General features: G+C 39.2%; 1 protein-coding gene across 2 annotated transcripts in view; it reads right to left on the bottom strand.

Annotated features, from left to right (window-relative positions):
• The window catches only part of USP9X (ubiquitin specific peptidase 9 X-linked), a 131,894-nt gene that overhangs the window by 93,273 nt on the left and 26,230 nt on the right, over positions 1 to 12,391 (bottom strand). For both annotated transcript variants that reach the window (XM_058714409.1, XM_058714410.1), the window contains exons 2-3: positions 2,820 to 3,073; positions 707 to 852 (exon numbers count right to left, since the gene is read on the bottom strand). In XM_058714409.1, the coding sequence (XP_058570392.1) occupies positions 707 to 852; positions 2,820 to 2,915 (242 nt within the window). In that variant the 5' untranslated portion in view covers positions 2,916 to 3,073. The remainder of the gene's footprint in view (positions 1 to 706; positions 853 to 2,819; positions 3,074 to 12,391) is intronic.

The raw sequence follows: 12,391 nt of genomic DNA, 5'->3' as shown, positions 1-12,391 counted from the left end.
CACAGAGCCCAACGAGGCACTTGAACTCATAAACCGTGAGATCAAGACCTCAGCTGAAGTCAGATGCTTAACCTACTGAGCCACCTAGGTACCCCATTCCCTTATCTTCTTCAAATCTTTTTCTTCCTCTGCACACAAGCTTTAAACTTACATTCTCTTGGAGTCTTCCACTACAAGTACAAAAAATTATACTCTAAACTTGCCCCTGAAGTGAAGATCAAGAGAAACAAATAGCAGAGATGGTTAAATGCCTCAGGCTAGTAAAGGGTTCCCAAGGGGCAGGCTCTGAGGAACTCATGTTCTTGTGACCTGGCTTACCTCAGGACCATGCAAAAATCATGAAAATCACCCAGCAATCAGGACAAACAACATACCAAAACGAAAAAAAACTTCATAAACATTCAAAGAGGGAAATCATACATATGGTTCTACTTCAGAAACACACCAGCTTGGGTCATCATCATTAATTCTAAAAACTTTACTGACACTGTTACTCCCTTTCGTTTTTCAAATGCTTTACGAACCATGGGTTACAAAGTACTTGGTAATCACCAAGATGTTAAGGCTATTAAGGAGGCGGCATGGCTAACTGTGGTATTTCTGTCCACTCTTCCTCTTTTCTTATTTACTACTAATCACTGTGCTAAGAAACCATTGGCTCTCCTGTGTATTACACACATTAAGAAAACAAAACAAATTAACTCACCTATTGATCATGTCATCCAACTTTGCCAGGTCAGTATGTGGAAATGCAGGTTCCTCATCTTCAAGCTGTGGTGGAGCATCACCTTGACCTTGTTCATCTGGGGGAGTTGCCGGGGAATTTTCATTGGAAGAATCAGGCGACGAAGTCTTAAAAATCAGATATTCCAGATTTAGGTTTCTATACCATACGTACATTTAATAATTCAAACACCAACACAGATTAGAGTAAAAGAGTAAAACTTTAAAGATAAAGTCATAGTAAGTTTACGATGCTTCAGGAAGTCTCTGTGCTACTGTGCTGTAATTTCACCTAATCCTCAAGAGCCTAAGAAAGTATTAGACAGCTATTTAATGGATGAAAAAACAAACTCAGACAGTAAGTAATTAGCCCAAGGTCACACAGCTCCAACTCTATGGTCAGGATTTGAATCCAGGTTTGTGTTAACCATGATGTATACCGCTCCTCTACTTACATTTCCCATTATGTGAGCCCTGTCACAACAGGAATTACTAGACAAATATGAAACCACATTTCTCGTGATGAGCACGGAGTAATGTACAGTACTGTTGAATCACACAGATGAAACTAATATAACATTGTATGGTAATTATATTTGGATATCAAAAATAAGTAAAATTCAAAACAAACAAAAAAGAGCAAACCTACTGAATCTCTACTAGTTCCTGGTTTAAAAATAGCATCTTGGGCATCCAACACAACCTCTGACTATGTTTAAAGAAACCTAAATAGCGGATAACAAATTTATGACACAAGAAGACTTAACAACTCTGTCCAATATCTATGACCACGTACTTCAGTATTTTATGGCCTAAAAGTGGGAACTGGAGAGGAAAAGGAATGACGTTGACACACTTATTTGGAAAAATAAAATTAAAACCTGACTTGCTTGCTTCTCTAAAATGGCAGAGGGAGAGGAAGAGAGGAGGGGCAAAGGGAGAGAGAGTGCATGTGTGTCTCTTTTCTACCATACTTGTAATAGACTATCTAATCTAATAATAAATGGACAATAAGAACTTATCCCCAAGTGCCAAATTTAAGTATCCCACAGTAACAGTATTTTTGCCTAAAAACTCATCCATACAGAATTCTATGTAAACATGTACCAACTGTAAGCAGCAGGTCTATGGTTCACGTGCACGCAATTCAGTTATAAATTCACCTGTAAGTGCCGTTAGAGCTGTGCGTCACAAATTTTAGTATGTATATCTTACCTGGGTATTTCCCAACTTAAAACTGTATATATTAGAAAAAGTAGCTGAAAATTAATTACTAAACTTCCACTTCAAGAAATGAGAGTATTAGCAATTCAAATTCAAAGGAAATGAAAGGAACAAAGACATGAGGGTAAAAGCACACATAGGGAAGGGAGAGAGAATCAAAGCGAAAAGCTGGTTCTGGGCCAAGTTTAAAGAAACTAATAAATCCCTAGGAAAGAGTATCAGGAAAGAATGCAAATTAGCAGTGTCAGAAATGAAAGACGAGATGTTACCACGAGTCTAAGACATTAAAAAGATATGAAAGAAGTAACAGAATCTCACACAAATTCATCCACAGAATAGAAAAAAAGAAAAAAATATTACCCTATGAGTTTTAAGGCCAGCATAAAATCTTGATACCAAAATCTATTTTAAACTATTTGCAAACATTATTTCACTCAATCCTTGTAACAATCCTATGAAATAGTTATTACTGTTATCCCCATCTTACAGATGAAAACCGGAGGCTCAGAGGTTACATATGTTACCCAGTCATAGACCAGTATGCTGAAAAGCGCAAATTTGAACACAACATGACTGGAGTCCATGCTCTGTAACAGAGGATACACTGAATGACTTCAGGCTTTGCTATGGAAATGACACAGGGCTTAAATACTTCATCTGATAACTGACCGTGTAAGTAAGACACCAGCAAAAGAGGCACCATATGCTCAAGCATCACCATCTACAGCACCTGAGCTTTCTTATTACTATTTACTTTTCTTAAAATAACTGTTTTATGGTTACTTCACAAACCATTCAGAACATGCTTCATTATTTACTATCTCATGGTAGACAAACCAATGTAACTTTAACTAGTATCTTAAATGTCCTACCTGATTCTGTTGGAGGGGGGGCTGAGACTGTCCATCAGGAGCCTGGCCCTGGCTGTCATTCCCTCCTACTGGAGAGCCACGAGTCGTGGCTGTCATACTCGACACAGGGCAGATCTTTGCAATTTTGTCTGCTTATGTAGTTGTCTTGAGAAAAGAAATTATAGTCCACTTATAGAAGATGAAGTACCAGCATTTGTCAGTCTTAAAAAGCTCCAATTCAAGAATAAACCATCTTGCAGAGACCATTGCATAACCTACAAGAAGAAAAAAAAGTACATTTGTTTTAGATTTAAAAACCATGAATTAAGGAACTGTTCCATCTTTTTTTTTCTTAATGTTTATTTTATTTATTTTTTTTAATTTTTTTTTTTTTAACATTTATTTATTTTTGAGACAGAGACAACGCATGAACGGGGGAGGGTCAGAGAGAGAGAGGGGGACACAGAATCGGAAACAGGCTCCAGGCTCTGAGCGGTCAGCACAGAGCCCGACGCGGGGCTCGAACTCACGGGCCGCGAGATCATGACCTGAGCTGAAGTTGGCCGCTTAACCGACTGAGCCACCCAGGCGCCCCAATGTTTATTTATGAGTGCGACAGACAGAGTGTGAGTGGGGGAGGAGCAGAGAGACAGAGTGACACAGAATCCAAAGTAGGGTCCAGGCTCTGAGCTGTCAGCAAAGAGCCCGATGTGGGACTTGAACCCACAAACCGCGAGATCATGACCTGAGCCAAAGTGGGACGCTCAACCGACTGAGCCACCCAGGGACCCCAAGGACCTGTTCCAGCTTAATGTTACCAGTGAATCTAGTCAAGAGAAGATGGCTATACAATGGGAGGGTAAAGTGAAAAGCTAAAGTCACACTGATACCATATTCAACTTAAACTGATAACTGTAGATCAGCTTGTATCAAAGCACAGCCTTATGATAGATTTCAGTTTTCTCCTGGGATTCCAAAGACATTATTATAAAGGTATTTATTTAGTTGCCATTTTGATTCAATCATGGAATGGCAAAAACTGTCTTCGACTTGCCAATGCCATAAATACTTTGCAAAAAATATGTATACTCAAGACAAACCAGGTAACAAAATATTAATTTTTAAAACCATTTCAGGAAAGATTGCCTAACTAAAGCTTATCACCAGTACCAGAGCATTGTAAGTAGTTTTTGAACAAGCTTATGAAAGGTTTTAACAGAAACTTTAAAAACTTTGGGGGAAATTTTCTTTGGAAAAAGCTTGAGCTATATACTACTACTCCAAAAGAACCCAATTTGTCAAGTGACCCTGACTCTCCACTTTTGGCAATGTTTAGGTCACAGGCATTCCCAAAGACAGGACAGGATTATGGACAACTGTTTAACAATGGAATTCTTTGTTACCTGACCAGCAAAGGAATATAGGGGAATGCCACCAAACCCTCAATTCTATATTCATTAAGACCAATGGCTCTCATCCTTAGCTGCATACTAAAGTCATCTGACAGGCTCTGAAAAACACTAATGTGCACACTCCTCTCCAAAATGAATGAATTACTACATTTGAGAGTGAAGACTAGGCATCAATACATTACAACAATTCTCCCCTGGAGACTGAGAACTGTGCCATCAGATTGAGAACCTTAGCTGAGGAGTTCTAGGTATTTGGTTATTAAGTGACCATACTTTTCATTAGTCCAGAACAGTCCATGTTTACCTATTTATTAACCTCCAATTTAAATATAATCATTTAACCCAGAGATGGGTTTCTAACAAGATTCTGTTTCACTTGTCAAATTGGTATAATAACAACCAAGAAGTTTAAGACCAGTAAGATCTAGCCACTGGTGAGACTAAACACAGAAAAATGTTTAATATGTAAAGCAAAAATATAAAAGATAAATGATCGAGCAGGCTCTCTTTCACTTTTGTTTCCCATTTTCAAACACCCTACGTTACAAAAAACTTCATGTTAAGTAAACAATTTGAAAAATCTGGAGAAACTAGCCTATAATTTTCCTTAGCCATTTTGAGTCGGCTAGCAGATTACTTGAGTAACGGTCTTCTCTTACCACTCAAAATTATCAGCTAATCAATTCACTTGATTCTTTTCCACCTCAAATTTATTCCAATCTCTTCCTTTTATTTCCCAACCTGGGTTCATAATCCGCTTGTATACTCTCCCCCGAAGGATGATGTTCCCATCACCATCTCCTCACTCTTTTCCTAGATCTTAGTCTATAAATATTATGCTTGTATCTTCCTTACTGAAAAATGACCAGTTTCTGCCCTTCCCTTTTCCCAAAAATCTTAAGAATGTCTCGTCTCCTTTCACTTCTTCCATTTTCCGTCATCTGGCTGAGTCTAAGCTACCAAAGTTGCTTTTAAGCCACCGGGTTTTAACTGAGGTCTATGGATAGATTTGAAGAGCAACTCTCCTAAAACTACACACAAAGCTTCGTGAATGTGTGTTATTTGGTGGGGAGAGACGTTCTAATTCACAGATCATCAATGCTCTACTGACAAATCAATTAATTGCTTCTTGCTGTTCACCATGTTGGCCTCTTCCACCCTCCCTTTTTGAGCCCCTGAGCTTCTTAGGCTCACACAATCCTGGACTCCAGGTTTCCTTTCTATTTCTTTTTAAAGGGGACGGTGGCAGGTAGTAGTGACGTCAGTGAGGAGTATGGTTGTGAATACTGAAACAGAGTTGAAAACATCCACTAGACAGTTGACTCTCCAAGTCTGGAACTGAACCAAAACTTTGGGGTCTTGAATATAAAGTCTGTTATTCACTAAAGGGTAAAGGGAATAGACTCATTAGTTAACAGTATTACCTATGAGCTTCCCACCCACCCATAAACACAACCTCCACACGACTACTACCTCACTCTGAGAGTAAAGGGGCCACAATCTTGTGGGGTGTTAAGAAGTAGACTATATACCCCAAGTGTCAGGTAAATCAAGGAGAGATAATGAATCCTGAGACACACCAAAATTAAAGTGGGTTTAAGGCAAATCTTTACCATTTACACAGAATTTGTGGTATTCTTCCATAAACAGAAAACTAATCGTCTAAGAAGTGACTTGACCAAAGCACAAATATTAAGTTAACAAGTCTAGAATTCTATTACCTTGTCCATTAAACCAATACTATCTCTATTTTTTGAAAAAATATTTATTTTGAGAGAGAAACAGCATGAGCAAGGGAGAGGCAAACAGAGAGGGAGAGAGAATCCCAAGCAGGCTCTATGCTGTCAGCACAGAACCCAATGTGGGGCTTAATCTAGCAAACCATGAGATCATGACCTAGACCAGAAACCAAGAGTCAGATGTTTAACCGACTAAGCCACCCAAGTGTCCCAATACTCTCTCTCTTTAAAAAGTCTTTCCAGGAAGCAATCCAAGGACAAAAAAATAAACAAAATGTGGTGTGTACATACAATGAGATATTCCAACACATGATACAACATGGATGAAACTTGCAGACATTCTGCTCAGTGAAATAAGTCACAAAGAAACAAATACTCTATGATTCCACTGATACAGAAAGTAGAAAGGTGGTTATCAGGGGATTAAAGGGAGATGGCGGTGGGGAGAGATGACTGGGGAGTTAACAGTTTCAGCCTGGAAGATAAAAAAAAGTTCTTGAAATGAATGATGGGTTGCACAATGAAAATATGCTTAAAGGCAAATTTTAGGTTATATATATTTTCCCACAATAAAATTATATATATAAAACACTAACTGCTGTCTTGCTTTTGCAGTCCTTTTAACAGATGGAGATCATGTGAATTAAAATATCTTAAAATTATATCCTCATGTTGTTTTGTTTACACTCACTATCCTTCTATCTATTATGTATCCCAATAACCCTCCATCTATAGACAAAACTATCTGGCAAAAAGTCAGGGCATAAATTATTCTAGACAAAGTATTGTGTGGATTACTAAAGAACTTTTTTTTTTTTTTTAGTGCTTTATTTTTGAGAGAGAGAGAGCAAGCGCGAGCACACGCGGGGGCAGAGAGAGGGAGACACAGAATCGGAAGTAGGCTCCAGGCTCTGAGCTGTCAGCACAGAACGCAACGCTGGGCTTGAACTCACAAACCAGGAGATCATGACCTGAGCTTAAGTCAGATGCTCTACAGACTCAGCCACCCAGGCGCCCCAAGAACTCTTTAAACAAAATAACTTTAAAGTAAATGGAAAAGGGAGAAGTGTAACCTTTCCACACAATGCACCTTTTACTCTGCCCACAGAACTAAGCCATCTTCTGCTTCTGGCAGAATAACCCATTGACAAAGCTTCAAGCTGCCTGCCATCCCTCTCTTATTAGTTCTTCTCACCCTTCTGTCTTCTACCTCTGTCAAGTCCTCCACATTTCAAGATTCCCAGTACTGCTGAGCAGGTATGACAGAGCTCAGCATAGCATACTCTGCTCTATTCTGGCATTTTTAACAGCCATCTCTCTACCACCACATTAAGAATTTGATGATACCTTTTCCTCAGTATGCTAGGATCAACAAATGGAAGAGCAAGAAACAGGTATGGAGCAAAGAAAAATATTTTCTGGATTAAAACAAAATCCCGGGGCATCTGGGTGGCTCAGTCAGTTGAATGTCTGACTTCGGGTCAGGTCATGATCTCACAGTTCCTGGGTTGGAGCCCCGCGTCGGGCTCTGTGCTGACAGCTTGGAGCCTGGAGCCTGCTTCGGATTCTGTGTCTCCCTCTCTCTGTACCTCCCCAACTTGTGCTGTCTGTCTCTCTCTCTCTCTCTCAAAAATAAACAAACATTAAAAAACACAAAATCCCACCTCTGCCACTTACAAGCTGCTTTTTTTTTTTTTGATGTTTATTTTTGAGAGAGAGAGAGAGAGACTGAGCACGAGTGGGGGAGGGGAAGAGAGAGAGGAGACACAGAATCTGAAGCATGCTCCAGGCTCTGAGCTGTCAGCACAGAGCCCAACACAGGGCTCAAACTCACAACTGTGAGATCATGACCTGAGCTGAAATAGTCACTTAACTGACTGAGCCACCCAGGAGCCCCTACAAGCTGCCTATCTTAAAGGCCAGTAACATCCACTCTATTTTTGCAAGTCTTGAAAAATGAGATAATGCCACCCATAAAAATGCCACAAGGATAATTTTTTTTTTTTAATTTTTTAACGTTTATTTATTTTTGAGACAGAGAGAGACAGAGCATGAACGGGGGAGGGTCAGAGAGAAGGAGACACAGAATCTGAAGCAGGCTCCAGGCTCTTAGCTGTCAGCACAGAGCCCGACGCGGGGCTCGAACTCACGGACCGCGAGATCATGACCTGAGCTGAAGTCGGCCGCTTAACCGACTGAGCCACCCAGGTGCCCCAAGGATAATCTTAATAAAGGTGTTTTTGCAAATACCAAAACACACAATTCTCAAAATATGTAATTTTCTTTTCCCTTTCTATAATGTACTGTGCAGGCAGGGTTCTTGAATATCTGAGGTAATAATTAGAAAATAATGTTTTCAGATAATTTGAAAAGCTTTGAATGGGAAAAAATTATCAAAGATATGTTACAACTAAGTGTAACACTGCTTACCTTTCTTCCTCCCTTTTTCTTTCTTTCTCATTCATTCATTTCATTCCTTCATTCAAAGTAGGCTCCATGCCCAGCACAGATCCCAATGTGGGAGCTTGAACTCACATCCCAGAGATCAAGACCTGAGCTGAGATCAAGAGTCAAACTCTCAACTGACTGAACTACCCAGGAGTCCCAACACTGCTACCTTTCTTAAAAACAAATCCCATTTAAGTGGAGGAACAGATGGGAATCACACTGTTTTACTTGATTTCAAGACACAGTCCCAAGGCTCTACCAGAACTTGTTTTCCAGGAGATATTTAGGCATACCTAGCAAGGCTAGGACAAGCTTTCTACAAAGTCAAAGCAGCAATGTCATCCACTGAGCAACTCAAAAATTATTCAAATCAGGGGTGCCTGGGAGGCTCAGTCAGTTTAGCAACCAACTTCGGCTCAGGTCATGATCTTGCGGTTCCTGGGTCAGGCTCTGTGGTGACAGCTCAGAGCCTGGAACCTGCTTCAGATTCTGTGTCTCCCTCTCTCTGCCCCTCCACTGCTTACGCTCTGCCTCTTTCAAAAATAAACACTTAAAAAAAAAAAAAAAAAAAGAACGCTCAAATTCAACAAATCCAAGGTGCAACTGTACTGTATAAAGTTTCAAGCTTTACATAAAGTGTCAAGTTTTATTTCAGAAAAACAAAAGTACTGTAAGGGTCGTTGTTCTCCCTTCCTTTCACTCAGCTTTTACCAGAAATTATCTTGGATTTTCTGCAATGCAACATGTAACCAAAATGATAGCATTAGATTGTCTTTAGAAGACAGCATTTTTTCATATCCAAACTCAGCATCTCAATATCTTCCAAGATGGGAGAAGCAACACCTTTACCTGGAAAAAGGTTGGAGTCATTTTCCTTTTAATAAGCTAGTACTTCATAAGCGGCAACCATTCACACTCATTTTAAAGTTTGCAGAACTGAATTTCTACAACAGCTTTCAAGTGGGAGGGCCTTAATACCAGAGAAACCCTCAAGATAAAGAATGGTCATTCTCTACCTAGTCGTCATTATTCCACCTCTGCTGAAACGTTTCCTCTATTTCAAAATCTCTCTCTTATACAGCACGTTGAAACTCTCTACAATTCCACATATGTATATGATCCTAGTATACTTACAGAGTTCCTTCTCTTTCTAAAACTTTTTGTCCAAAAAATAAAAGTTGTTTAATTAAACAAAAACTCAAAGCTTACTTATTCAAGAAATAGGTGTTAAGTGTTTACAACGGGCCACATATTGTTTTAAGCATAAGGGAATATGGCAGAGCACAGCAGGCAAATCTCTCTCTCTGGAATTAGCATTACAGATTGAGGATAGAGCCTTATAAACAAGCAAAAACAAGCCCAATAGTCAAACAAATTATTTCCTTTACTGGACATCAGAAGGAGTTGAGTCTCTTAGAAAACAACATGATAGAGGGGCCTGGGTAGCTCAGTTGTTTAAGTGCCTGACTCTCGATTTTGGCTCACGTCATGATCTCACAGTTGGTGAGTTGGGAGTACCGCATCGGGCTCTCTGCTGTCAGTGCAGAGCCTGCTTCAGAACCTGTCTCCCTTGCTCGCTCTCAAAAATAAACATTAAAAAAAAGAAAGAAAGAAAAGAAAAACCAATGTGATAGATCCTTAAACTCGTCCTTGAAAATTATCTTAGCTTGTGAATTTTATCTATTATGTACCAAAACCAAAGGGGAAAATTACTCAATTATTTTTCTTTTCTAATGCCTTTCTATGTTTAACTGACATCCATAACTCGTTTTTCCCTTCTTAAAATACTTGACTCACCAGAGGCGAGAGACATAATTGTGAAACAAGCTGTACTTAGCCTTCACCAGGCATTAGACCTCATTACTTCTACTGATCACTACAAAATGAAAACTTTAATTACAATGGTCTTAGACAAACTATTATTTTGCAGTTAATACACTAGCATATAGAGGAAAGGCAGAACTTAAATTATACATATTTAAAATGTTAATGTAAAAATTATTCTATCTTCATTATAATCCAGTGCAAAACATCTTTTTAGTACTAAGCTTTATTTCAAAATAACCATTTTGGGGGCAGATGGGTATCTCAGTCAGTTGAGTGTCCGACTTCGGCTCAGGTCATAATCTCGTGGTTTGTGAGTTCAAGTCCCACATCAAGCTTGCTGCTGTCAGGGAAGAGCCTGCTTTGGATCCTCTGTCCCCCTAGTCTGCCCCTCCTCCTCTTGCGCTCTCTCAAAAATAAACATTAAAAAAACCACAAACCACCATTTTTGAGTATAAAGATACTCATATTTAGGCCAATAGTATTTAGAACTTTTTGAATTTTAAACTGGAATTTCTATCGCTATGACAGATTCAATATTAAATGCAAACTTTTTATGTATGCGTTGTTAGCTGGAAGAAAATGTATTCTATCCTACATAGAAGTTTTTCCACTACATGAGAAAGGACATAAATAGCTATTGCAGGTTTTATACACTTCCATTGACACACACAGAGAATGCCAAAATCCAAAAAGAACACAAAATAAAAGCACAGTTTTAACAAATAGTAATAACACAGTTAATTATCTACACCAATAGCTGGACTTCCAGGACTTGTTTTAATCCCTAAGAAAACATTGAAATGTGAGTAAAAATAATTACTGGTAATAATCCTGACTCTAATTTTTAGGTAACCTCATTTGCAAACACTGCTATTATATTTGCTTTAACTAATTATCTACTTATTATTTCTTGTGACACACCTCATAATCAATTATATTCAGATACTATGATCCATAACCACTCTAGCGGGTAAAGGCAAAAAAGGTTTCAGTATTTATACTACCCAAGGAATTCTTTCGTGGACTTTTGGTTCCTTTCCATTCAAAGTTTCTCTGTGACTCTGCAATTATGTACCCAGTTACAATGTGTTTATTCCCTCACACCAAGCAATTCTCAGACACCAGGTGGGTGTCCTACAATTCAGCTAAAATTCTGACACCATCTGCCTGGAGATAGCATCAGATCCCACAGGTTAAGGGCTCCATCAGTCCTACAAGATTACTCCCCGTCCCCCACTTCAGTTGCCAGTCACAAGTCCAAGTTGTCATCTATCTTTCTAACGGGCTATAGACTGGAGATTCCAATGACCCCTAAGCCTTGGGTTCGATTAATTTGCTAGAGCAGCTCACAGAACTCAGAGAAACATTTTACTTGCTAGATTACAGTTTATTATTAAAGGTATATAACTCGGAAACAGATAGAAGAGATACGTAAGACGAAGCATGGGGAAAGGGCAAGGAACTTCTGTGTTCTTTCTGGGCCCACCATTCCCCTCAGGTTTCCAGATGTGTTTACCAATCCAGCACCTCTCTGAACCCCGTCTTTTTGGAGTTTTATGGAGGTTTCATTACACAGCCATGACGATTAAATCATTGACTGTTGAAGGCTGAACTCAATCTCTAGTCTCTCCGCACAGCCCAAGGAGGCAGAAGGGGCTGAAAGTTCCAACACTCTAGTCACATGGTCCCTTCCCCTGGCAATCAGCCCCCAATCCTTAGGGGCTTTCCAAAAGTCACTTCATTAACGTAACGTAAGATGCCCTTTTTTGGCTCTCACCAGTTAGGAAACTCCTAAGGTTTTTGAAGCTCTGTGCCAGAAACCGGAGAGACGACTCAATATGTATTATAAATTACAGTATCACAGGCTCCCTTACAGTTCCATCTTAATTTATACATTATTCTAGGAAAGTTATGAGCACTTATGTATCAGGCACAATAGTGGGTGCTTTATTGTTATACAAATAAATTATTGTTATACACTCATGTAATCACCATGACACCTATCCCATATGGCTACTAATCCAGTTTAACAAACAAAAGCTAAAAGATTAAAAGTGACTTGAGCCTGTCTAAGATGGCAGATGCCAACATGTGTTAGACTCTAAAGCCACTGGATCTTCCATTCAACCATGAAGGTTCTCCATAGCTCCCAAGATGTTCTCTCTGA

Source organism: Neofelis nebulosa, chromosome X (genome assembly GCF_028018385.1).
Source record: "Neofelis nebulosa isolate mNeoNeb1 chromosome X, mNeoNeb1.pri, whole genome shotgun sequence".
NCBI lineage: Eukaryota > Metazoa > Chordata > Mammalia > Carnivora > Felidae > Neofelis > Neofelis nebulosa.
The sequence above is the reverse complement of the archived record's forward strand: the minus strand, read 5'-3'. Positions and strand labels throughout refer to the sequence as shown.